This window comes from Parus major, chromosome 11, assembly GCF_001522545.3.
Source record: "Parus major isolate Abel chromosome 11, Parus_major1.1, whole genome shotgun sequence".
NCBI classification, from domain to species: Eukaryota; Metazoa; Chordata; class Aves; order Passeriformes; family Paridae; genus Parus; species Parus major.
Window position 1 is genome coordinate 16944365 of NC_031780.1, and position 27359 is coordinate 16971723.

Consider the following 27359-nt stretch of genomic DNA (forward strand, 5'->3'; position numbering starts at 1 on the left):
AGGGGAGGCTCAGGCTGGACAGCAGCAGGAATTTGCCCATGGAAAGGGAGCTCAGGCCTTGGCAGGGGCTGCCCAGGGAGCTTTGCAGTGCCCATCCCTGGAGGTGTCCCAGGAAGGGCTGGAGGTGGCACTCAGAGCTCTGGGCTGGGGACAAGGTGGGCATCGGGCACAGCTGGGACTCCGTGGCCTTGGAGGGCTTTTCCAACCTGAATGATCCTGGGATTCTGTGAATGCATGGAATATGCGTGAGAGAAATATGAGATATAAAAACAATGGGAGCAAATGGATGGGATGAGACTTGGAAAGTTGGAATGGACATCCTAATCAGAAATTGTAACATCTTTGCAATATTTGAGTAAGAATTACGTGTCTTTGTCTCTTGACAGAAGCTCTGGATGCAAACAGCATGTCCTTAAGAGGCTGCTCTGCATATCTAAATTTGACCACAGCAAGGTTTATATTCACAGTGACACGTAATGAAGATATATGTGACACATCAATATGAGAAAACAAATACATAATTCAAAATAAAGTATCGGTAGGGCTGCTTGAGAGAGTTGTATTGGAAGCTGCTAAAGTCATATCAGGTTTATGACAATTATTATGAAACAACTCCAGTTTATTCACCAATCCTAAGTAAATAATTAAGGGAAAACGGTAAAAAAACCCAACACTGCCAACATCCTTCACCCACACATTTATCCAGAGACCAAACTGAAACAACTTCTGGCAGAAAACAACCTGTACTTGTGATATAAAGCACTGTGTAATTGAGCCTTATTTATCTCTAATGAGGACACAAGTCAGGAGGAAGTTTGCAGTTATGTCACACTCAGTAAATTACCTGTGTTATGTACTAAAGTGGGGAATCATTACAATGGCAAAATTAAAAATACAGCTAAAGTTTTAGCACTTACTAGCTCTGCACTTATTAACTATTCCAAATATAGCAACCTAGAAATGTTTGAAGTTTTAAGTTAAATTTTTTGTACAAAAGGCCAATGGAAATCAAACAAACAAATAAACAAATATGAAACAAATGGAAAAATGATACCTAACTGCAAGACTGAGCAACAGAAAAACAACATTTGTGATCTCTGGAAGCATCTCTAAAGAAGGAAGCATTGCTCTACAGACCAAGCATTTCAGCAAAAGTCAGAGGCTACTAAAAGATTTTGAGTGAAGGTTTTCCATTACCTTGTGGCAAGCACCACAAGGAAGGAAAAAAGTTAGGAAAACAAAGAACCTCAGAATCATCTTCCTGATATTTTCATTATATACTCTAGAATAATAACAGTGTGTTGAAATGCCACTGGATCTCTACTTTTGTTGATCAAAGCACCACAAGTGTGATTAGGATTCCAGATTTTCTGAGGCAGTGGAATGCCTTAAATCGTTGAAGTAACAGGTTTTAATTTCTAAATATAACCACAAGGAAAAAAAAAATCCAGAAAATAATATGGTGTCCTCAAATGGCAGAAAAGAATTTGACTTAAAAATAAGGCAGTGAACAGGCAGGAAAAGAAATTGACTGAAGAGAAAAAATTTAAGACATAACGAATGTACCGGGACATGATTTGCCACTGTTTTTCTCAATTCCAGCCTAACCAAGGGAATTGTGCTGCCATAAAACAGTCAGGGATCTGTCCCACACTTTAGAGCAATTATATTATTAATATGCTAATACCTCATGCATATTTAAATCTTATAAAAATATTGACTTAGATATGCAAGGTCTTATTGTGTATTATAATTAGCAATGAAATTTTCTAATGACTACCAGCAATAATAATAACAATAAGCAGACTGATTGAGGACGAGTTGTCTGGAATATTTGGGGATTTTTATTTGAAATTATTTCATGATTGAAGTAAAATAATTTATAGCTCAAATGAAATCCCTCCCTTACTCATAGACAAAACATCAAAATGCTTTAATAAAGATTTTTATTAAAGCAGAATTTATTATAGAAACATTTAAATGTCATTACTTCTAGAGCTCATATTCTTTCCTGAGACTGGTTTTCTTAACAGTGCAATTTAATTACTCTTATGTTTCCTTCACAGATAAAATATCCTGGATCTGGATATGAATCAGGTTCTAGGAGTTCAGTATCAAACCTTCTTACTTGCATACCTTCAGCAAAAAGCAAATAAGACCTCTCCAGCACATCAGAATGCACCTTTAAAAATACCATCTCTTTTGTTTTTCAGACAGAAAATAGCTCCATTCTTTGCTGCCCTGCACCTCTGCCAGAAGTTCAGAGCATGCTGCCCAGAGTCTTTATTCTGGACAGAAATGTGCCTCAAGAAGATTGACTGAAATTATACTGAGCTACAAACTCCTACTCTGACCTGCTCCCATGCAGAAAAACCAGTGGAGATTTCAGATAGTCCCAATCTGCTCAGAACAGATGAACTCAGGTTCTCAAATGAGATGAACTCCACACAGTATTTCTAAGATTAATCTTACTTGCTTTAGAGATTCTAATTCAAATGTTCAAAGTGCAGATGGCCAGGTGGTAGCTGGTCATGGTAAAGACACTTTGCTAATATATCTGGGTATCATCTATATATCTATATGGTCATCTTAACCAGCCTCTACATTTCCCTAAAGTAACTAATAAATATTCTGTGCACTAATTAGTCATGTACATTTCTGCTTGTATTCCTTTCCTGAATCCTTCCCTGTTTTATGCCCCAGGAAACCTTGTTTCTTTCTAAAACGCCACCTAATGCCCCAACCTTTTGTGTTTTAAGCTTTAAACAGTGTTCCAACTCCAGTATAACTTTACTAAATGAATATTTGCCAGTCTAGAAATCAGATGTCCAGCCTGGACTAATTAAAATGGTTAGAAAACAGAAATATAATTTAGACTGTTACTGCAAATCTCTCTCCTTTGCCTTGTCATAATGATGTTTACTATTTTCTTTCACCTTTTGGGGTTTGTTATTTTTTTTACTGTGTTGTTCAGATGCTTTATTCACATCTGCCTTCCATGCCTCCTTCTGGAATCAGAGGTCTCCAACTTCTACTCAGCATCCCATAGGTGAATTTTAGTGCTTGCCCTGAACTACTGAGGCCACTTCAACAGAGATTGTTTCACAAGCCCACTCTTTTCCCATTTGTATTTCCTCATAATATGGCCACTCCCGTGCCATTATCCATGTGGATCACCTCTCCTGCTATCCTTGAGCTGTGTAAAACACTACTGGGAAAATCTGTGCTATGTTTGAATACACTTTCACAGCTGAGAACTGCAAACTGGTTTAACAAGATGCACCAGCCCCTCCACTCCCCAATGGCAAACCTTCAGTGATCCATTAGGCACTGAGGAGCTCTGTGTAACCCTCTAGTTATGTGAAAAAGAACAAAAACCACCTTAGCAAATTCTGTGTTTTAGTGTAAAAATTATAGATAATATAGTTTGAGTTCCACTAAACCAGAGCAAAAAGGGTCAAGCAGAAAAGGTTAATATTCCTGAGCTTCTCTTGTTTAAACCTCCATAAAGGCTTATTTCCTTCTCTTTCTCAAACTTACCAAAATTTACTCAGCCTTAAGTTAGAGATAACTATATGATGTACCAAAGTAACTCCCTAAAATGTTAGAATTATTGTTAATAATGCCTACAGTTATTTTACCATAAAAGGCTAAATAAAATTAAACAAATGAAAGCATAATGAAAGCAAAGGTACTCATGGCATTAAAAAGTACATTGTAGCTGAAGGCTCGTTCTGAAGAAATATGTCTCTCTTCCTTTTTAATTAGTGTCCTTGCATTTTTGAAAGGAATACACACTATAGATAACTTTAGCAGTGCATGTGCTGGGTGATGATTCAATTACTCTATTTATATTCTCGGTAAACCATATAGAGCCTTTCTGGCTTTATGCCCTTTCCCATTAGGTGACAAAATTGCCTCATACTTCTTCATTTCCAAAGAATGCCACTGGTGTGGGTAATTACCTGTGTCAGAGCCCACAGCTTTGTCCTTGAGATGCCTCTGCTCTGGGCCTGGAAAATATTTATTGTGGTCAAATCACCATTCACATTTCAAGATCTTGTCTAGATTTTCACCTCTTGCTTTGAATAATTATTCAAGAGAATTGCTACTTGTGGCAGTTCTGGTGCTTTGCCCAGCCCTTGGGCAGGGGGCTGAGGCTGCCACGGGAGGGCTGCTTGCTTGGCACATGGGGCTGAGTGACGAGAACCCTTTGATCAAGCAGTCAATCCCAATGAAAATAACATCTCTATGACTGCAGTGCCTGCAGAATAGGACAACAAAAATTCCATTAAAACCCTTCATTCAGAGTTAAACCTTGGCTAAAAGCACGGCTCCAGGCTACAAGAAATATCCTCTCCCAGGTGCTGGCTTTGGAATTCCTAGCAGACTGCTCTGTTGTGTGTCTGTGTGATGATGTGCAGAGTGTGAGGATCACAGGATCCCAGAGTGGCTTGGGCTGGAAGGACCTAAAATTAAAATTAAAAATAATCTTCTCCCACCCCAGCTATGGGCAGGGAAAGCTTCCACTGTCCTAGGCTGCTCCCAGGCCCAATGTCCAACCTGGCATTGGGCACTCTGTACCAGGACCTGCCCACCCTCCCAGGGAACAATTCCTTCCTAATATCCAACCTAAGAGGGAGAAGAATCCAGCATTGCAAATAATCATAACACAGCTCAGAGTAAGATATAAACCTTGAGTGGTCCACTCAGTGCTACATCGGGTGAAAGCAAGCTTGGGGACTTTAAAGGGATCATTATTTAGCTGTCTTTAGACATAATGAGCCAGGCTTTCTGTTATTTATCGATGTGTTTGTCACAAATCTAAGCCAGTCAAGTGGAATATATTTAGAAGTCTTTACTTGTTGCAGTCTATGGTATCATTCAAGGAAGCTCTACTATGTAATACACATATTCTGGGGAAAAAGATTAGCTCACTTTTTAAAAAGAGAATTTCAGATCAGCAATGCTAATAATGAAGGCATTGCAGTATATTTTGTTTCCAAAGAGTTCACTAGAATCCTGTATCTCAAGCAGATCTCAGCTTCAGTTTCAGAGGGATGAGTATGCAAATATCAGGATATTCATATTTAAATCAGAAGAATGTTGTGCAGTCAAATTCTGTTGCTAATAAAATTCTTTCCAGGCTAAGTTAAACCAGCTTTTCTGAGATAAGTCTTTGCTTTGGTTTCAAACTATACAGCTCTCCATTTATTACTGCTGTTGTTACATCAATCAACCAGCAATGATGGGCATTTCCTTAGTATTAATGGCCCACATTGTGAGTGTGCTAGGAAAGTATCTTCAAGGTGGCTGTTCCAGCCATTAGAAAATGGAAATGGAAATCCATGGAGCTGGAGGCAGAAAGAGGACAGGGTTTAATTATTACATGCCTTATCCATGTCTGGCAATCTGATCGCTTGAATGATCAGTGATTCTGAGCTCCATTCAGAATCTGTAGGAAAAAATGGTCTAATAAATAAGTCATGGCTATTTGATTTTCTTTTCCTCTGACTAGCATTGACAACACGTAACGTGGTAAGTGCTGCAAAAGCTGTGCAAGAAACTGGGAGAATACTGAGGAGGTTAAGCCCAGCCTGAACCCTGCTCTGCTTCACTGCCCAGCAAAATTGGCAGCCAGTTAATGCCAGCAACACAAGCATGTCAATGGGAGCAGCAGTTACAGCTATAATTGTAATCTACACAACGAAGAAATGTATTTGTGGGTTCAGAAGAATGGGAGTGCATCTGACTATTAGGATCCTGACTTCACTAGATTTTACTGAATGGTAGAAAATTCATTTCAAGCAAGTAGCAAAGAACCAAAGATATGATGAGCCTTTGTACACACAAAAAAGATGCACCAAAAGAGACGTCTGTAATTTAATCATTCATTCTTACTGCACTGCAATTCAGGCTGTCAAAAAATCCTTGCACATGCCCCCAGATTCCTTTCCTGTTCAGGATATAGCTCGAGAGCTCCAACACATGAGCAGCACTATCAACTCTGACTTACAGAGCAAGACTACATTCACCCCTCTCTCATGCATTTAAATTTAAAATAAACCTCCCAACCTTGGCTACAACTTTAAGCTCATGTAAGTCTCAGCTACATGACAAACTAATGAGAAATCTCATTAGGTCAGTGTTTAAAGTCCAGAGTCAGTGACAAGGTTCACCCTTTATATCCACAGAGCACAAAGGTTCATCTCAGGGAATCATTTTGTCAGTGGACCTGCTTCCTCCAGCCTGTCATCACCTGGATATTCCTGCTCCTTTCCATTCAGCAGGGTAAACTTGGATGAATGGCAATGTAGAAAGAAAATTTAAGAATCAATTCACAGGTTCAATAGCTTTGAGTCTCGCCCTTGCCAGGAATGTATTTCTTCCGAACACCCTAAGCCTTCATTTCAGAGGCATCTTTCAAAGATGTCAAGGTTCTTTCTAATATTATCTTCTCTTAAAAATCCTCATGGCAGAATTCATCAGCACAGAGGAGACGAGCGAGGAATAGAGTTAAGCAACAAAGAAGCAAAAATTAATTTGATCCCATAAGAAAGAGACATAAGAAGTCACATAACAGGGAAAATGTGCAGAAGACATTTAGGAGTAGACAGATTTAGGGATAGCAGTTGAGAGGACCAAAGCTGCAGAAGGAGTTTAAAGGAAAACGTATAACTAAATCTGAAATACTGAAATCAGCACCTAACCATCACCTGTACTGTGTTAATCTCAATCAGTTCATTCTTTTCCACAGACAGCTCTTTGCATGGTTTAATCTCTAGTAACCACAAAAAGATTAAAGGATTCACTCTTGTGGGCATGCAACTATTAAGGGAACCTCCTTGTGACCATTTGTGTGACTGTCAGGCACACTCCCACCACCTCACACTGTCACTGCTGGGATCCAGGTCCCCCTCTTGACTCCCCACACCCCACAGCCAGAGCAGGTCTCCTCACTGCTTCCAGCACACGTTTCCCTTGGCAGAGTTTCAGATATCTCATTCCATAAAGCCATTTATTCCCAGCACAGTGACACAGCCTGAGCCTGTGCCTCTGAGGAGGGACCCCACAAAGGCTGGGGTCCCTGAGCTTTTATCCCTTCACAGCCTGAGCACAGACAAGCTCTGGCTCTTCTTCCTGAGCCCTGGGCTCCTGCTCTGACTCTGGGTGTCCCACAGCCAGCTGTGCCACAGGTCCTCGTCCCTTGTCACGCAAAGGGTCACAGGTCACATTGTCCTGTCTCTCCGGGCTCCCACCCAGGGCCCAATCTGCACAGCAAACCAGGCTGCCTGTACCAGCTGTGTCCCTCAACACAAGCAGAATGCACTGTGGTTACTGGGATTTAAACAGGAGGCAAAAGCCCTGCACACTGGCCACGCTTTTCAGGAGCCAGAACGAAAAGGCAATAAAACGTCTGGGCAAATGTCTAAGGGAGAGCCACTCAAGGCAGCTCTTCAGTCAGGCTGGACAGTTCAATTCCTGAAAGTAAAGGCTGTAGAAAACTAGAAACTCCTTCAAAAGAGTCTGTCAGCAGTGGGAAAGTAAAGGAGGGAACAGCACCATCCAAAATGTCTCAGTTCATACAGGTCTCAGAATACGACTAATGCTGTTTCTCACCAATAGCATGAATTTGTTCTGAACAAGCACTAGCCAGACACTTGCCTATGAATGAGAATAGAAAAATTATTTCTTCTGAATAAAAACCCAACTAAATGAAAAACACCACAAAAATCTCACAAAAAAAACCCAAACTGGTCTTTTGCCTGTCAAGTACACATAGAAGAATCACATTCCCCACTGGCTAACGCTTTTCTTCTCCTTGTTTTGCTAGAATGAAAGGGTTAAATTCATATTTTGGAGTATTAGGACTACAAATGCTTAAAATTATCCACACACATTTAAAATCTGATCACTTTTAGAAAGGTCAGCCAGTCTGAGCCTTAGGATCTTCATCCCTATTTCAAGTGAAAATGCAGAAGCAGTAACACTCCATTTAGCCACACCAATCCTGCCTTGGAAGATTCCTACCTAAGCCAGTGGCTGAGGGATGATACAAATAAATAACTTTGTCATGATGACAAGCAGGAAACTGCCCAAAATTCCCTCGGGTTAGAGCACAAATTTAGATGCAGGTACCTTACCAGCACAAAGCTCTGAAATAGTGAATTACAGTTTGTCAAAAGTCACTGTTCATAAAAGTGTTGCTAAATCAGGGCATATTTAGGATCTACCACACTGGGAATCAAGAAATAAAAATGCAGTATGATGGCTTATGAGTAGTAAGCAAATTTAATGGCAATTAAATGGTCTGGTCATTGCCCTGAAGATGGAAAGGAGAGCCTTACACAAGCCCTGGGAAGCAGCCAGCCCAGGAAGAGGAAATGTTCCTGCAAGAACAATTCCGACATATTTATTTTCCTGCAAGGAATCAGCAGTCCATTAATAAGACTGACAGTGAAGGCATCATAATGGCACACTCTGTATTTGCATTTGCTGCTTGTGTCTGTCTCCAACAGATTTCAGTTATTTTACAACAGAGATTTTGTCTACTGCTGTCTTGGAAAAAAATCTAAAAATGACCATTTCCCCCTGTTTGACAGTTCCATAAGCAAATTTAATTTCTGCTTGAGGAGCTTAAAAATAATTTCACTAAAATAAGCGAAGATAGTAGTCTATGAAATTAAGCCCTTGTTTTATGTAAATGTCAAATAATTATATTAGGAATGCAAAAAATAAGCCATCAGCAGGAACATAAATGCTTAGAACAAGACTGGCATTATTATTTTCATAGCCATAGTCTGATAAAAGGCAATTTTACAATAGCAGTAGATGCTGAGGCTCCCATGAAGTCTAATGACAAAGCTGATTTCTTACAAAATTCTTGAGTATAATTATGTTTCAAAAAACTGAAAATGCAACAGGCAGACTTCATACTCGTGTGGCTTAGTAAAGTGCAGTTCTGGCAACTTTACTCTGACATGCACGTAAAGGAGATATAAAAATGAACTGGAGGAGAGTCTTGCAAAATTATTCCTTTTATCTTGTTCCTTTTTGACTTTTTGGAGGAAACAAATTGTTAAATGACACCATATCTTACTATTCCAGTGTCTGAGGGTGTTGGATCATAAACTAAAAATTCTGTTTTCCATGCTGTTGGTAAATCTCATTATCTGAGAAAATTAATATGCACATTTTATATATTTTTCCTTTATTAAAATTATTAACTGGTTAGATATTAAACTGAAAAAGTATCCCTGATGGAACCACACCTTCCTTTCTTTCCTCATGTTCTTGGCTTCCCTGCAAGCAGAAAGCATTTTTGCTAATTTATTGAAGTATTGTTTGGCTGCAGGATGGAACAGTGAGAGGGCACTTTGGGCACTGCTGGCAATGAAATCTCCCATTGCTGAGGTGGGTCAGGGGATCAGGGGTACAAGGATTGTAAGCTGGGAGCTCAGGTCACACCCAGACCCACCTTTCCCACTTAGGTGTGTCACGCATTCCTAATATGTTTGGTTTTGAAATCAAAAAGTGCCACAGGAAAGATATTAAACAAAAATGGGCCAAATAAGCATATTTTATCCCTCAATTTATTATGTTCATTAAACTGAGCTTTAAATGCTCTGTACCACAATGCTGTACTGTTCAAAGCAGAGATTCAGGGGCAAAGCAAACATCTCATCAGGCAACTCTCTCCATGCAGGAGTGAGCAGCACCCATCACCAGGCTCTGGAGACAGATGTTCCTACAGTGCTGGCTCCAGCACGTGCACAAATGGGTTCTGCTCCACGCTGAGTACAGAACTGAGGCATCAGCAGAGAGGTTCCAGGGTCTGTGTTCCAGTCCAGGACACGACACAGGGTGCCAGCCCCACCCTCCCCACCTGCTCCCTTGCCTCAATCCACTTGTGTCAAATGCATTGTCTAAAACACAGTGCTAATATGAATAATAAATTACACTGTCGTGTGGGATCCTGTCAGCAGCTCCAAATTAATTAAGAATTCTCCTTGATGAAAATCTCTGACCCGTATTGCCAGGCAGGGCAGCTCTCCTGCCTCAGGTGTGCAGAGCAGCCACCAGGGCTCTGTGGACCTGAACAATGCAGGTTCTTGTTGAGAGCTGGGTGTGAGTAAACTCATCCATATGTATCCAACAGCACTACTTTCATGCAACATTACCCCTGTCCTTAATCATTAATGGCTCTGAAACATAATAGCACTCAGAATTAAGAACGTCTGGGTTGAGCCTTCAATTTACTTTTACAATAGTAAAGCTTTAATTTTTTCTGTCTTAATAGAGCTAATTATAAGGCTTTGGTTTAGGCTTTTTAAACCACTTTTTAATGGTTACCCTGCATACGCTGTACATATGTACTCATCTATCTCTTCAGTATCTCTATCACCATATTCACTGGAAAAAAAATATGCAGTTGTGAAAACCAAAAGAAATGGAGCTTGCACAAAAAATGAAGGTTTCTTTCCAAAATTCTCTAACTTGATCACCCAATACATTTTATTTTACTGAATTATGTAAAGTTTCCACTGCACAGCCTGTTAAAATCAATTATAAACCCAACAGAACAGTCAGAGTACACAAACACTTACTGGTTTCAGTGGCTACAATAGTGATGTTGTGCCATGTGCTGGTTTCTCTGTCCAGGGGTGTTGCCAGAGTTATTTTCCCATCCTCTGCGTTGATGTTGAACTGCCTCTCAAGGTCAGTGTGGCGATCAATGGAAAACCTGCAAAACAGACATCCCTGTAATCTACTTAATGAAGTTGGTGTAATCCATACAGTCACAGAGACAATTTAGGAAGCCCTCTGAGAGCTGCTGTTTTATAGCCAAATGGATTGAGAAGCTCAATAGCATAATAATTTAGAAGACAAAATGACAAACCGAGGCTAAAAAAACTTAATAATTATTGCCCAAGGAGTAATTAGCTGTATACCCAGTGTGAAGGTCGTAAAGTGCCCTCAGGTTCACTGGGTAGCATCTCTGAAAAACGGTGCTGATCAAGAGTTAATTACACAATCCATCACATTTATTGGACAGTTTCTATGGTATTTCACAGTAACTGATGATAATTTCAGCAGTAATGTATTAAGCCACAAAAGTGGTGGACTTTGTGATTATTTTAAAAAAGGGCTGAATAATATTATTTTACCAATAAATTTCAGATCAACGAAGCGTGAACGATTCATCAAGCACATTATTTGCTTATGGTTCAAGCAGCTCCATGGGCAGAGCACAGTGAATCACCATTTTTCCCTATAAAACACTGAAAACACTGGAGGCTCAATTTTTTATGGTTGACATCAGTGATTTTTAACCAAAGAAGTTCCATCTGACAGGTAGTCAGAGTTTGCAAATGTGAATATCCAGGTAAATTCTGCAGCCCAAGTAGGGGGAGCCTGACAAGGAGCCAGAGCTGCAGTGGATTGCTTCGTGAATTAGGCAGGGAGATGATTTAAAGCTCAGGTCCAGATCTCCAGAAAGCTTTTATGTTTGTCCATTTGAACAGAGTTATTTTATTAATGAGTTATTTGCAAAAGAAACTAAATCACAAAATTGAGGCTTCAGTTTCTTGACAGGAAAGGTAGGGAAAGAGGGAGCTGAGTGATAAACTATTGATATGGTTTAACAGAAATTGACTTCAAGGGGTTTTACTGAATCCTAATTGTGGATTTATATAAAAACCTTTTAAGCCTTTGTGTCTGTATTACAGAAGCTACCAGCACACACTGGCAGTTTTTACATCTGTTCTGCATTACAGCAAGGCACAATAGTCAGGTGAGTTAGGATATGGTATCAGACTCAATTACCTTATGGAGTGGCCAGGAAAGTGACTCCAGACTGCCACTTTCTCATCACTTTTCTACCTTTTGCAAGCACATTATTAAAATTCCCCAACAAAAGAACATATTTTACTACAGTGAGAATGGCATAGTTATCCAAAAATCAGCTATTCCATTCTGGTTTGTGCTTTATCAGAAGCAATTTCCAAAAAATATTCTGATTTGGAAGTCTCTTTATACACTACAGTAAATATATTCCAATGAACTCAAACTCATTCCAGCCTAACACAATCGATTTTAATAGACAGAGCATTAGCATCTGATTTCAAAGCTTAGGATTATTGTGTTCATCTTTTTTTTTTTTCATTATTTTATTATTTCAGTATCAGATATTTTCATATTTAGAATGAAAGTTACATTGCAATTAGATTATTTGTGCACTGCATTCTGTAAGATACAGCTCACTTTCAAAGAGTGAAAATGATGAAAACTTAACAAAATCTCCAAGTTTAAGCATTTAAATACTGCATTTGTAGAGATAACCTGATCACATTGGTAAGGAACTTAACAAATAATAGATTTAGGAGGGAAAACCCCAGTTTAACTAGGAATGGGATTTGTTAGATATTTACTTGCCTTGTTTGAAACTCTTAGAAAAGCTGGTTTTACTCATTGAAAAATTATTAGCTTGGTAAGAAAAGTACCAGAAAAATATGAAGTCAAATTCCAAATATTTGTGCCTAAAGCTGGGCACATGCAACTATATTTAGACATTTAAGTAAACTGATTTTCTCATGAACTCCACATACTCAGTTCTTGATGGTTTAATGGGAACTGCACTCAACTCAGCATTTCTGAAAATCAGGTCACTTGTGTGGAAGAATAAAGCTGCAGGTACTTAACTTCAGGCAATCATTTTTGAAAATGGATCTTAACCATATTTTGATGTCTCCCTAGTTCCAATTAAAGTATTAGAAGTAAAATTCTAGTACTAGTGAAGTTAGTAAAAAATACCTTACAGCCTTTCACAGGTTTAAGATTTCACTCAAGAAAATGTAAGAAAAGACAGCAATCAGCTCTTTTTAAGAAGTCATCCCTTAAAACTGTCTTTTCATTCTTGACTTTTATGTAATGATGCTGAAAGAACTCTACTGATATCAAACATATATGAAATTTTCACAGTCCACAAACAAAATAAAATGTGAAATGCTCATATGCTATTCAGTTGACCTGGGCTTGACACAAATTCCACTGAGGGAAGACAGAGTTTTTCTCTAAGAATCAATCTTTCCTTAAATTTCCACTCACGGCCTTCCTGCCATGCAGGTTTTGAAGTTATAAAAGAGGGAGTGACACATTTGTGAGTTTATTATATCACATTTTATCTCATCCCAGCAATATTTACTCACTACACAAACCCAGCAACTCAAGAGGAAACATTTTTAACATAAGTTGCATGTCTTTGCAAGAAAACAAAGAGGTAAAACACTCTCCTGATTTTAATGTGATAAATATTTGTTACAAAACCAAAAAATAAAATCTGCAGTGTCATAAACCTGGGAAAACTAATTGTACATTTGCAGTTTCCTTTCATGATAATGGTGTTGTAACTCTTTTTAATGGGAATGCATTGTCAGATCCATAAAACATACATAAAACATATATTTCTCTAAAAATGAGAAAAGAATATCTTGGGAAATAATATCTTTGAAATTGCCATAAAGCCAGCACAGGTTATTGGGAAGTTTGGGTTAGTTTATGAGTCTGCTATGACAATTATAGGAACAACCCCACAGTGGTTTAACAGAAGCCTGGAAATGATTGTCAGTCCTGCTCTTGCACTGTTGCTGTTATGACTTTATCTGATCTCTTTATTTGCACCAATGTAAATAGGAGCAAAAACCCTTTTTCTGTTGTGCCTGCTGAGATTTGAACCCCAGCACTGGCACCCCAGGAGTGGTAAATCTCCATTTCTATTAATGCCAGGCAGATTGGACAGGGTACTTAGTGACAGATAAACAACTGCACCATTGGGGAGGCACAGAATATTGGATCTGGGTTTTTAAGGCCTGCTGTGAATTAAGAAAATGATCAAGTGCTGCCAAAGATGAAATCTCTGCCGAAAGGAATGGGAAAACCTGCTCCAGTGAATCTTCTCTCTCCATAGAGAAAGCCACTGAAGGGCAGTGATTTATAGGAAGGAAGTTGCAATACAAGAAGAAACATTATAACTCATGCTTTTTGCTATGTGCCTGGAACATTTTTTATCCAAAATAATGCACTGCTGATAAAGAGAGCATGGTTATAAAGTAACACCAGGAGTATGTGATCGTAAAAGATTTTAAAGTCATAGAAAATTCGGGGAGTTAGAAGGAAAGTTAGGCTTGGCAAGCCCTGGGAAAAGTGTTAAAAGTAGGCCCTGGGAAATGTTAGGCCTTGTGCTTGCTAAGATCAGGTGAAACTGCACCTGTGTAGTCAGTATATGATAAATGATATAATTGTTAGATGTGATTAGATATAATTATTGTTTAAAGAGTCATGAGAAACTGTGTTAGGGGTTTGGGGAGATCACGAGAAATCCATGCTTGGGTAAAATCAATGTACACAATGGAACAATGTAAGTTTAATAATTAATATGTAAGTTATATAACAATAGAGTATAAAAACATGTTGAACTCAAACCAAGTTGGCTCAGATTTGGGTCTGTGTACCCCTGACACCCAGAGCTCTTCAATAAAGCACCTTCATATAATCATTCTGTGATTCTGTGTTCCTGAACACTAACACAGGGAGTGAGCACTGCTGGAACCCACAGCCTGTGCCAACAGGGGATGATGTTCCCAGGCTGGAGCTGTTCCCAGGATGTGCCACCCTGCCCACACCAGCCACAGCAAAGCCTCACAGCTGAGCTGGACTCACTGGGCCCCTTTCCCAAAAGAGAGGCATGCATCCAGATGTGGCCTGACACGCCGTCCCAGAATTACTGGGCTGGAACACAACATACCACAGACCATCTTTGCAATTAGTACCCAACTCTGGAAAGCACTTTCACCATCAGCCTCGAAAATAGGAGGCCCTTAAGCAGCATGCACTGCACAGTGGCAGCTAAGGATCAAAAAGAGATTCTGCTGCTTATTTTAAAGCTGATGGATTAGAAAAAAATATCATAGAATCACAGAACATTCTGACCCACAAGGATCATCAAATTTCTACTCCTGGCTCTGCTTGAGAATTCAGGACAGTCCCAAAACTCCATCTATTCCATTCCTGCTTGTAAACCTATGAGAGACCCTGTGCCTTTAGATCAAGCGAGAGAAAGTTCACACAATGCTTCATCTTTTCTAAGCAAGCATTAAAAGCAAACTACTGGTGAATTGGGTAGAAATGAGGATGAACTTTTTTCTTTTTTTTCTCTTAAAAAAAAAGAAAGTTCAAAGAAAATCATTGAATAGTCTGGTTGGAAAGGATCCTAAAGATCATTTCATTCCAACCTCTGCCTTGGGAAGGGTCACCTTCCACTAAGACCACAGCCTTCTTTCCAAGCTGTGTTTTATAATAATTTTTCTAAATTTTTTAACATTTTATCCTTTGACTCAATTATCAAACTCTTCCCATGTGCAGAGATATCCAAGTTTGATTTCATTTGTGGCACTGCAATCCTCTGAACGTGTGGAGCCTTTGTGTGTCAGACTAATGCAAAGCAGACAGTATTGGGAGCACAGAAGGTGATTCATATTTTGTTTGTGCTGCCTGGGTTTTTATAACAAATGTACACAGTAGCTCTGTCTAAGCAAAATATTGATAGAACAGATATCTATTGAAAAAATGTAATTTCCTTGAAATTCAATTCGTTGTTGGCTGCTAAAATTCTGTTTTGGAGGAAAAGAAAAGGCATTTAAAAAAGGCCACACTAACATTAAAACAGTCCATCACTTTTAGAGCAGCTTGTTATCATTTTTCCGAATTTTAACTAAAGTTTAATATTTATGAAATGGTATCATAGAAAGTATACATAAGACCTGCCTTATATACATCATACAATAACAGAAGAAACACCTGAAATATAATTATAATCAATAAAACCAGTGCTTGAATAGATTTCTGTTCGAACCTGCCAGGTTCCTATTTTATTCCAAACTGGAAAAAAAGGAATTGTATTCCTGCTCCCTACTCATCTCCAACTAATATTTTTCCTCTATTAATAGTAGAATTACTAACTTGAAATTTTTTCTGTCCTTATAATATTTTTATGGAAAAAACTAAAAAAAAAGAAATCAGCTTTCTAGAGCTCTTTCAGATGAATCCAAATTAATCAGGTAAGCAAACAAGAGCAAAAAAGTTGCACAGAAAATTGAGCTCTGTACATTCTTTAATTTAGCTATTAAGCTAAAATTTTAGAAAATATTAAATCTTATGAAGTACTGTATCTATTATTTAAAGAAAATATAGAAATCATACTCATAAATTACCTTTTTGTTTAAATGTAATGAATTTTGGCCAGTTCAGTTTCACATATGTTAACTGTTTTTATATGACCTGATGATCATTCTAATTCAGTTTACAAACACAAAGTATTTTTGATTTTAAAAGTTTGAAGGTCTCTTGATTTCAAAAATAGTGAAAAAGTGGAAATTAGGTAAATCTTTTACTCAGATCCATTTATTGGGCTTGAACAGAATAAAGAGGCTAAGTTTTAGAACAGAGGTAGGTTTGTAAATGGTCTAAATTATTAAGAGTTTGAGGAAGGGAAGAAAAGAATTCCAGGGCAGAACAAGAGTGGGAAAACAGCCAAGGTAAAAGTGAAGCCAGGCTGGGATGAGGAGCAGAGGGGATGGGGAAGAGCCAGAAGAGCCAAGACCAAACCAAGAGCAAAGCAGAGCAGGGCAGAGGGAAGGAGGTGAGGTTCAGTTGAAAGGGAAATTGCAATGGAGCTGGAATACAGGGAGGAGAGCCAAGTTGCTGTCACCACGGCTGGTCTCACACACCTTTCAGAGGATCCTTTTTGTACCAGCAGTGCCTTTTTCACAGACACCACTGGGCAGCAGCAAAAAAAATCAGGGATGGAGACACTCCTTCAGCTGTGACAGATCAAACCCTGCCATTCTATGGTATTTTTGTTTAGAAATGTATGGTAGCTGATGTGTGTTTATCTACTTTTGAAAGTCTGATTTAGAAATGAGAATCATAGACGATATCCTGAATGGGAAGGGACCCACCAGCATTATCGAGTCTGACTCCTGGCCCTGCAGACCCCCCAGCAATCCCCCTGGGCATCCCTAGAGCACTGTCCAAAGGCTCCTGGAGCTCTGGCAGCCTCCTGCCCATCCCTGGGGAGCCTGCGCAGTGCCAGCACCTCTGGGGGAAGCAGAACTTTCCTGATCTCCAGCCTGAGCCTGCCCAGCTCCAGCCATTCCCTGGGTGCTGTCCCTGCCCCAGAGCAGAGAGAGGAGCTGCCCCTCAGAAGCAAGTTGTGTAAAACTCAAACATACTCTCCAACATCTTCACACACAAGTTCTAAAGCATCCAGACATGCTGGCAATTCTGAATTTCTAATTCTGAAGATATCTATACTATGACATGCATCATGTAGGGCCTCTATGTAATGGTTTCAAGTCCAGCTCTGCAAGAAACCCGATGGAAGTGACAATGATTAGAAAATGATAGTGATAGAAAATGATGGATTGTAACAGCTAACATCATCCTCCTGATGCTGCAGACTACTTGTCTGGCTTAAATTCCCCGAGGCAGCAATGCACAGTGATGATTACTAGCAAATAGAGTCTCCCCACATATACTTTTGCTATGAATTTCACATTTTGGTGTTGGTTTTCCTAATGCTTTTAGCAGGCAGTTCTACACAGAGCAGAATGTGCTTTGGAACACTCACCACGCCATGCAATCACCACCAAGGGGGAGTGGAACATGTGTGCTCGTCAAATTAGATAAAACCCACTGATCTGACCAAACTGGAATAAAAGATTTTGTTCAAATCAGATCAAAAAGGGAAAATATTATAAACTGAAGATGCAAAAGTCATATGGGTATAATCATCTCTGACTTTGCATCTGTACACCACAAATGGCTTTAGACAAAGGAATACAAAATATGTTCTGACAACCTTACAACTGCATGGCACAAACTCAGTATTGTTAGTGCAGACACTACTGGATTATTTAAATTCACTGCAGAGATACACTCTGATGATTCAAGCCCATCCAATCTCATTTCTCATAAGAACCACTCACATTTCTTATTTTCATTGCATTCCTCTATTTCATAAGACTACTATGGCAAGGAGTATTTTGGGGACTTTGAAAATGATCTGAACTGATAAATCTAACATCATAAAACAAATGCTGTCCAGGCACTTTCACAGAAGCAGAACAGCATGAAAACAGTCACACAATGAGAGGGGAAATACACTTGGGATCTGCCAGCAATGTTCCCAAAAAACACATTCAAGCAGCCCTACCTTATAGGGCTGGAAGACACATCGGGGTCATGGGCTGTCACCTGCCCCAGCACAGAGTTGAGAGCAGCATTTTCATGTACTTCCAGAAGGTAGGTGGGTGAGGAGAAGACTGGTGGCTCATCAGCATCCTCCACCACGATCTTCACGGTTGCTGTGTCCTTGAAGGGGCCCCCGCTGAGGAAGCGAGGGTCGATGTGAATGTTGGCTGCCTCCACCTTCAGAGTGTAGGACTTTTTGGTCTCAAAGTCCAGTGGCTGTTGAGAAGGACAAAGAGAAATGGCTTTTACTAATGGCCACAGAGAATAAGTGATAGCAATGCTGATGGATGGCAGTTATGTGCATTTTTAAGCACACAAAATACAGTTATTTGCCTCTCCCAGAAACCCAACCTCCAGATTTTCTAGGCACATATTGGTAGCTGTTTATTTACCAGACTCAGAGAAAACAGCATTTTTTTCTTGTTTTTTACAAGAAATTTGCTGAAATATTCTCTCTCATGAATTTTACCATTACAATTACATATCAGACAAATATTACAAATTTGTTGGGGATGACATGAGTTGCATACCAATAATGCACTTCATCAGTGCTTTACTGGCTGGAGATAAGAAAAAAAATTAAACTGGCTTCACAAAGAATAAATATTTTATTACTTCCAGAACAATGTGAGAAAGGCAAAGAACTAGAAATTATTATTTGCTGGACAGGAGAGGTAAAATGTAGAGCTAATCATATAAGAAAGTACTTCAATATTCTTGCACTACAAGTACCTCTGTATTTCAGTTTATAGGAGTAAATGAGGTAGATATCTCTCAGGAATTTCTTAAAACTGTAGCAATTTCTACTTCTGTATCTTTTCTCTTTTTTTCTTTTTTTTTTTTTTTTTCCCACAGACAGAATCATAAAACAAATTACTTTATTCTATCAATACACCTGCCATGTCACCACTGTTTTTACTATTTTACAGTTCCATATTAGCTCATAAAAGATGAAAACTCAGTGGATTTAAGGGACTGAAATACCAAATAAACCCCAAATCTGTGACACTTTTGAGTGTTAGACTTTTTCATTATGGGAGATTCAAGTTTGTGTCTTGAAGCACATCAGTATATTCACTATATAATTCTCTTGTGTCTCACAATGATTCAAATTTCAAAGATGCAAATTGCCGAGCATTGGAATGATATTAAGATTTGCATTATAATGTCTCAGGGATAAAAAGAAGAGGACATAGACACTCTGAATCTGCAATGCAAATACCAGCAAGAGCACAAACAGGAATCTTCAGGAAGTCTGTCAAAGCCTTCAATATGTGTATTTTCAAATTCTGTTGATTTTTTTCAGGTATGAATCAAGCTCTAATGGGATTTGCTCTTTCTCACAAATTCTAGTAAACACAAGAAAATCTTGCTTCTTTTGCAGCTCTTAAATTAGTAAGCTTTTGAAATTATGCATGGGGACTTATAAATCAGCATATTCACAATTTGCCAATCATGGCTCCTGTAGCACTTTTTCAACTGCTTTTCATTTGCTTTACAGAAATGACAGCACCCCAATACATTTAGTCATGCCTAATCAGAATATCATATTGAAAATTTACTCAGCATTGTCTAAAGCCCATGATTTTATGCTGAAGAAAATCTGTTGGTGAGCAGTACCCTCCATACATCATCTACTGGAGTAGAACCAAAATTATTATTGCTGTCAAAATGAAAATATGAAACAACATTATGGTTGAGATTCAGTTATAAAATAAAGCCAAGGGAACTGGGGCAAAAGGCTAATTGCCTCTGCTTACAGGAGAGGCCACAGCATACAATAAATAACAGTAAGGAAGAGCTGGGATGTATATCATAATTTTCTCTTTAGAAAAACAAATGTAAATTTAGATGAATATACATCGGTTTATTATAAAGCTACAGAGCTGACCTACTCACTGAGAAAGAGAAAATACAAAGTTTTGACAGGCAATCTGCCTGACCTCTTTAATGACAGGTACAAGTGGAATATTAATTACCTGTGCTCATTGGATTCACCTTTTCTCCCTGGAATATCATGGTTTGGGTTTTGTTTTGTTTTGTTTTTTTAATAAAAAAATATTCATTTAGAGTGATCCATGCTAAGCAGTTAAAACCCTCTGCTGCTGCTATAAATTATATTCATATCCTTTTTCAGAACACAGCATGAGGAACAGTTTTTTCTCTTTCCCCAGAAAATAATGGCAGCTAGATCTGCAATTAATGTTTCCCTGGCTTTACTAGAGTTTTGTTTTGTTCTGCCTCTCCCCAAACTTCTGTACATAATTGGGTGCTGCTTTTGTTGTGTACATGCAAATACCTCACCTTGTACACACATCAAGACTGTACAAGCATAGAAAAGGTAACAGAGTTTTCTTCAGGGCCCAAATTTGGCACTTCTCACATTAAACTACTGATCTCCTTAATAAAATTCACTGAAATCCCTTTTCTTTGAGTGAAGACAGTTCAACATAAGAAAAGGCAGAACACTGAGCTCTCACATATCAGGTAATTTAATTAATGCACTGTGATTTATTTTTCTCTGAACAGCTACACAGGAAATCAAAGAACTGAGAGAAGTTAGTTGAAGAATACTCAGCCAAGATTTTACAGAAGTGTGGTGTTTAAAACACCACAGAAGTGGAATGTAATCTACTCTTCTTTGGAACCAAGGAAGCAAAACCAGCATGATGTGACCACATGGGAGACAGGACAAGATTAACACATTTCCAGCACCCATGGATGTCTCCCCAGCTGTCACCTCAATGAAAATTCCGAGGAACATGGCCAATACATCCCTTTTCATCACTCTACTGGCTTGACACCTCATCCATAGATGAAAGAATCCCTGGAAATCCAGCATCTTCTCACAGAGCATAGCCTGGCTGGGTAGCTGTATGTACAATAAACATTTATGTTTTTAACAGAGACATGATTTACCTTTCTCACTCTAATAATGCCGTCCTGAGTTTGGGCATCTGTAGTAATCTCAAATACATCCATTCCATCTCCTTCAATAATATCATAGGATGATTTAGCATTTTCTCCAATATCCAGGTCATTTGCTTTCACCCTTCCTATTGGTTCACCAAGAGCAACATCTTCCATTACTGAGAAGTGATACAGACCTTCCAAATAAGAGGAAAAGACTAAACATTACAGCTGGTCCCAGTGTCCCCTGTGTGCTCTTCAATGTTTACACGTCCCCAACGCCAACTCTTGAGATGTGCAAGTGATCCAACCCCCATTTACACAAGTTATTGACTGAAAGCAGCAGAGCGTGGTCCTCACACAAGAATATTCACTGTACTGTAGGTGAGTGTCCTTTCCTTTCCAGCAGTCTCCTGCTTCTTCCTTGCAGGGATGTTTTGTTTTGGCAAACACAAATATTGAGCTCCTTTCAACGCTGCAGAACATACCCTTTTATACAGATATTCTATTGACAAGGAGTTACAACTGAACCAAGAAACTTTGGCGTTTACTCCACAAAAAATTGGTCTAATATGTTAAAAACCTATTGTGTAAACACTTACATAACTTCAAATATTTACTACATAACTTCAAATATTTAATACTTTTTAAAATGCAATTTGATTTTGTTTGTTTAAACCCTTCCACCTCTCTTTTGTGGTAAGAAACTAATCAGAAAACATTCAAGGAAACTCCCAAATTTTATTTTTTACTGGAAACAATAACTTTTCATAGCAATCATTACCGTGTTTACTATTTGTTGTAGAGTTAGACTAAAATACATTGGAAATCGCTGTGCAAATTGTCAGCATTTTATTTTTTGTTACACATGCTTCAAACCTTTTAAACCTTTAAACCTTTATTTTAGGCAGGAATTTTATTAAGGTAAAACCCAAAATACCCATTTTCTTTTGTATCTCCCTGTTCCTAACAGTACTCTAAGAACCAGAAGACAGACATTTTGCACCCAAAAATCTTTCTGGAGTTCTTGTATTTCTACCTCTTTATAACAGACACTTATTGAAGTTAAAGTTAATACATAATTTAATAAAATTAAATGCTGCTCAAGAGTTAAAATAGGCAAAATTAATTCAAGGATAATAGAAAAGACCATTAAAACAGTTTTGACACAGGATTCTTGCTTTGTTCTTCTGTGTCCTCCCTGTTGTTCTAAGACAATCTGTTAAATGCAGGTAATAATTTAAATAAATAAAATTAAATTTTAAAAGAGTTAAATAAATAAATAAAATAAAGGTAATAAAATAAAATTCCAAAAACAATGTTCTGGAGCTGTTGCTTGTCAGCTACTTGTTGTAGCTGATTGCAGTAGCAACAGTTGAAACTAGGAAGGAAACTATGAGGAATTCACAAATACATGGATTAGCTACACAATGAGGTCCCAAAGCGACTTGTTTTTAATGTTCCTAGGCTAAATTATTAGAGATAATTTGGAGATCATCAATATTCCTCAGAATATCCATAATGGCTCAGAAACAATGAGCAGCCAAAGCAATGAAGTGCCTTGGGAGACTAAATTATGCGTTCATCATTTACACTGCTGTCCACACTTTGTGGTTTGAATCTCCAGGCACAGCTGATTGCATTGTTAAGCTGAAATTTAGCTCTCAGATTTATTAAAATAGTTGACAAAGTATTAAGAAAAAAAATAAAAATTATGATCTAGCTGACTCTTTTTACACAAATTCCTCTCCAGAATTATGAATTGTGTCGTAGTGCTGAGCTGACCAAAATATCCACACTGGGCATTTTTGAAAGCCCTGGGTTTCCACAGCAGTGCACAGTTCTTCTCATTACAATTCTGTGGTAAACTGCCAGGTTAAAAACTTTGGTGACTTATAAAATGCCTGTAAAATTATTTCAGAGAGATCACAGAAGTAGTGAAAGTTCATCTTTTTCATTTCTAAAACCCAGGAGGCTAACACTCTGAAATCAAACCATAAATATACATTTCTGTCCTGCCTGGAAACAATAACCCGATAAAACACCCTGTTTCCTGAGCTCATTACCATTTATTGTGCAAGCAGCATGTATTACATCTTATGAATTTCGATTTCATTCTAGCTAGGCTTATTGTAAGTTTGATCCTTCCTTATTTTCCTTTCCAGGCAAATGCAAACTGTGCTTCAACAGTGTAAAAAAAAAATGTCAGACCTGCTCAACTCTTGTCCAAGGGCGGAGTCTTGGCTAATCTGTGGTGCTGGGCATCCAGCTCACAATGCTGCCTTTTAAAAAGGCAGAATTTGTAAATAAACCCAGCTCTAATGTTCCTGTGGCTCATCATTAAAGCAATAAATACAAAATACCCAGTGAGGGTACATGCAGGGCTTTTTCCTGAAGAATTTGCATAATGGTCAGTGGTTATTCCTAGAGGGAAGCTCAAATCCTGCAGGGGCTGCGACAGCTTCAGAGGCAACACCTTCCTCATTGCTGCAGGAAAACTCATCCAGGAGCAAATGAATTCCAGGGATGACAATGCAGTTTTGCTGATGCCCCCAGTCATCACTGTGCCCAAAAGGAAAGGACAGTGGGGAAGGGCAGTTTCAGGTCCCCACGCTGTGTTCCTGCGCTGCCCCTGCTTTGTGCCACTGATTTTCAGGTCCCATTTTTGCCATCCTGGTACCATTTAAAAGCCATGTGAGCTGGCAGAGGCAGGGCTGTGCTCCCTGAGCTGGAGCCACAGGACTCTGCAGGTATAAAAGAGACATCCCTCTGCATGCTGGTGATACAGTTCATCCACAGACATTGTACCCTTAGGGAAATTGCTGGAAAACACTAACACTGGGGGAAAGGCAATGCAAAGGGACACAAAGGAAAAAATTTATGCACTTCCTGCTTTATGAGAGAAAACCTTTTATTGTGCAGAGTGCTTATCTGTTAAAAACCACTAAGATGAGATAATAAAATATATGTTTTGAAAATAAGCTTTTGCCTCTGCTTATTTGTATTAGATTTCTCTCTCTCCATCTCTATGGACATTTTCTACAGGCTACAGAAGCATATTTATCATATGCTGAACACCAGGATAAACCCATTTTACTTTGTGTCTTCAGAAGAGGGCAAAAGTGGATTTCAAGTCATCCATACATGGAAAAAAATTAACTTTATGCTGTGTCCCTGAGCACCTTGTTAGAAAAATGCTTCTAAGACAACAAAAATGATGCAAAATATAGATGAAGGCCCCCAAAAAACTGAACTTTAATTTTCCAGAACAAACTGAGTAAAATGATAAGTTTCTAATAGTGTATTAGGTTGCACCTGTTCCAAATAAAATCAATCCAGTCATTATGCTCTTCTTCCTTTTTTTTTTTTTCTTTTTGACTTCATCTTGGAAATAGACTACAAAGCTTGCAGAGAATCTCAGCAGGATGCCAAATCATTTTAACCTAGCTCAGCAAGATACCCATTGGAATCACAGTAGAAAATATGGATTTTGAATTAAAGATCAACAATTATCTAGATTCAGACTTATCTTCTTTGTTTTCTTCAGTATTGCCTAATTAGTCAAGGCTTTATTCCTTTTATCTGTTATATGTGTCTTTTACTAGTGGTGTCACTTGTCTGCATGAGATGGAAGCAACAAAGCACACAGAAACAACTGCACTGAGAGGAAATAAATATGTTTTCAGAAGTCTCCAGGCTCTTCTGGGTATATGTAAGAGGGATAACAAGGAAGGCAGAAATCTGCATACACTGCTGTGGACATAATTCCCTCTTTCCTAAACTCTTAATCAGGCAGAGGACTATTAACCTTGCTCTAGTAACACCTATATATTTTAAATTACATTAAAAACCCAGGCAATATGCAGATAAAAAAATAATACTTGATTTAAAAAAAAACAACAAAACAACAACACAATAATAACTTCTAATATAGGAGCACACATACATATAATGGCACTTACTCTGTGCAAACTTAGGAGGATTGTCATTCACATCACTGAGTGTAATTGTCACTGTTGTAGTTCCAGAGAGTCCACCCATATGTCCTCCCATGTCCTTTGCTTGGATGACCACAAAATATTCTTCTTTGGCTTCTCTGTCCATGTTGGGAAGAGCTGTTTTAATTATAGCTACAATAACGGGGGGGGAAAACAGTCAGGTACAGACAGAAATTCAGTTTGCAGATGTTTTTATGGATATATGCAAATATTGGTATATGAAAATGTCAAAGGCTCGGTTAGGTTGCCTCTTAATACAAAGGATGAATAATTTGAGATTTTGAAAAAATTGTATTAGAGGTCACCTACCTTGATTTAATTAGAGGTGCACTGAAACTGTGGTTCAAAACCCAAGAATTAATTGTAGCTGTAATACATATTTGTTTTACATTTTATTCCTGAAAACTTCTTGGTTTCTGCCCTACCTCCCACAAAAATCCATCTTTTCCCCACAGAATTCCCAAACAGAACACATAGAAAGCTGAGTCTGTGAACACTGTTAACCACATCTCTTCAGAGTGTTTAAAATAATTTAAATCCAAGCCCATTATTTAATCTGCTCTTGTGTATATTTAATTGAAATATGGTGGAGGGGTCTTTTTATCCTTTTTTTTAATTCCATTAAAAAATAAATAATGTTTCCTTGCAGACATTGACAGAAACTCAATAAATCTTTGTTTTAGTTTTGTTTTCTCTCTTGGTGTTGGAATAGCTGTGGAGGTTTCATCCATCTCTTATTCTTTTGTCTGGCACAGGTTCTACTAACCAAGTTTTTTGGAAATGACACTCTGAAATGCTGAGATTACCTATTCATGTAGAATAAAGAAATATTATTTTTGCATTAATAGAGATGCCTTCTATTAAATTCTGAAATTTACAAATAATAAAGAAAATGCTAATATTTATTAAATATCCATTTATCTTTAACAATATAACACTAAGAACCTGATCAGACTTTCTTTTCATGGCTGAGGACCATGCTAAGAGCAAGGGGGTGTAAGGCATTTATGATAAAGCAATACACTTCCTCCATAAAACACCAAATATAACATGAGAGCTGCCTTGTAACCTACACTCTTGCAACTTTTTCCCCATAAAATATTTCTGGTTGTTGCCTCACATATTTTACAGTTCTGCAGGAAAATGAAACCTCTGCCTTGTGTCTACAGCAGCCAAGGCAAAGAAACCTCTTGTTCCTAAGAGAACTCAGAGCCACAGGAGGGCTGGGGCTGGAAGGGACCTCTGGAGATGAGCAGGTCCAGCCCCTGTGCCAAGGAAGGGACAGCTGGAGCAGGTGACACAGGAACATGTCCAGAGGGACAGGAAAGCTCCCAGTCAGCACTGGGAATAAAAAGCCCACAGTAAGTGGGATATGGAGCCTCAAGGCCAATGGACCAGCAGGTGAAAGTGCCTCAGTAAGGAACCCACATTATTCTGCCACACACTGAAGAAAATGCTTGTGTTAAGTTTTCTGAGTGAAAGCAGGGGAACAATAAACCCCATTTATCAGATTTGATAGGTGCAAAATACAGTCAGTGAAAGAGTAGGGTCATTTCCTCCATGGCAGCCTGGGTAAGGAAAGTAAATGATGCTTAATTCTGAAAGTACCTGACAGTTGTGGCTGGTTTGGACTGAGTGGGTTACTATTGATGAATAATAATGATGTACTCTGCAAATAAGTCTATTGTTATAAGTGAAATGACTCATAAAAAGCATTCTAATGCAAAGCTAGGCTATAGAATTTGGCCCACATTCTTTTTTTTTCCCCTAATATAGTAGATCCAAATATCAATGAACATGTATTTCAATTGGGCTTGTATTAAGTATACCACACTTTATCTCCATTATTTTTTTTATGCAGAGTTTCTATGTTTGTTTGGTTTTTTTAACCTAATTAACATAGTTAACTCTAGCCTACAGATGAGTTGTATGAGATGCCATATTTTGTATTCCACAGTTTCCACTGAGAAAAGTCAATTCTTTCACTAAATTGATGTTTTTTCCTAGACAGGTATTTTAATTTGTCTCTTGATGTATTGAACAGTTTAGCCCTTGCCTATGGTTTGAAATACATCAAGCAGATTAAATACCTTTAGAAGTGCCAAAATAAAAATTAAAATTTTGGCTTTTAAGACATAAAAA

At 38.4% G+C, this 27359-nt stretch overlaps 1 protein-coding gene across 1 annotated transcript in view; it reads right to left on the reverse strand.

Annotated features, from left to right (window-relative positions):
- The window catches only part of CDH8 (cadherin 8), a 150770-nt gene that overhangs the window by 41644 nt on the left and 81767 nt on the right, over window positions 1–27359 (reverse strand). The window contains exons 6-9 of the mRNA XM_033517205.1: window positions 25182–25349; window positions 21229–21416; window positions 18272–18525; window positions 10608–10744 (exon numbers count right to left, since the gene is read on the reverse strand). Coding sequence (XP_033373096.1) covers window positions 10608–10744; window positions 18272–18525; window positions 21229–21416; window positions 25182–25349 — 747 coding nt within the window. The remainder of the gene's footprint in view (window positions 1–10607; window positions 10745–18271; window positions 18526–21228; window positions 21417–25181; window positions 25350–27359) is intronic.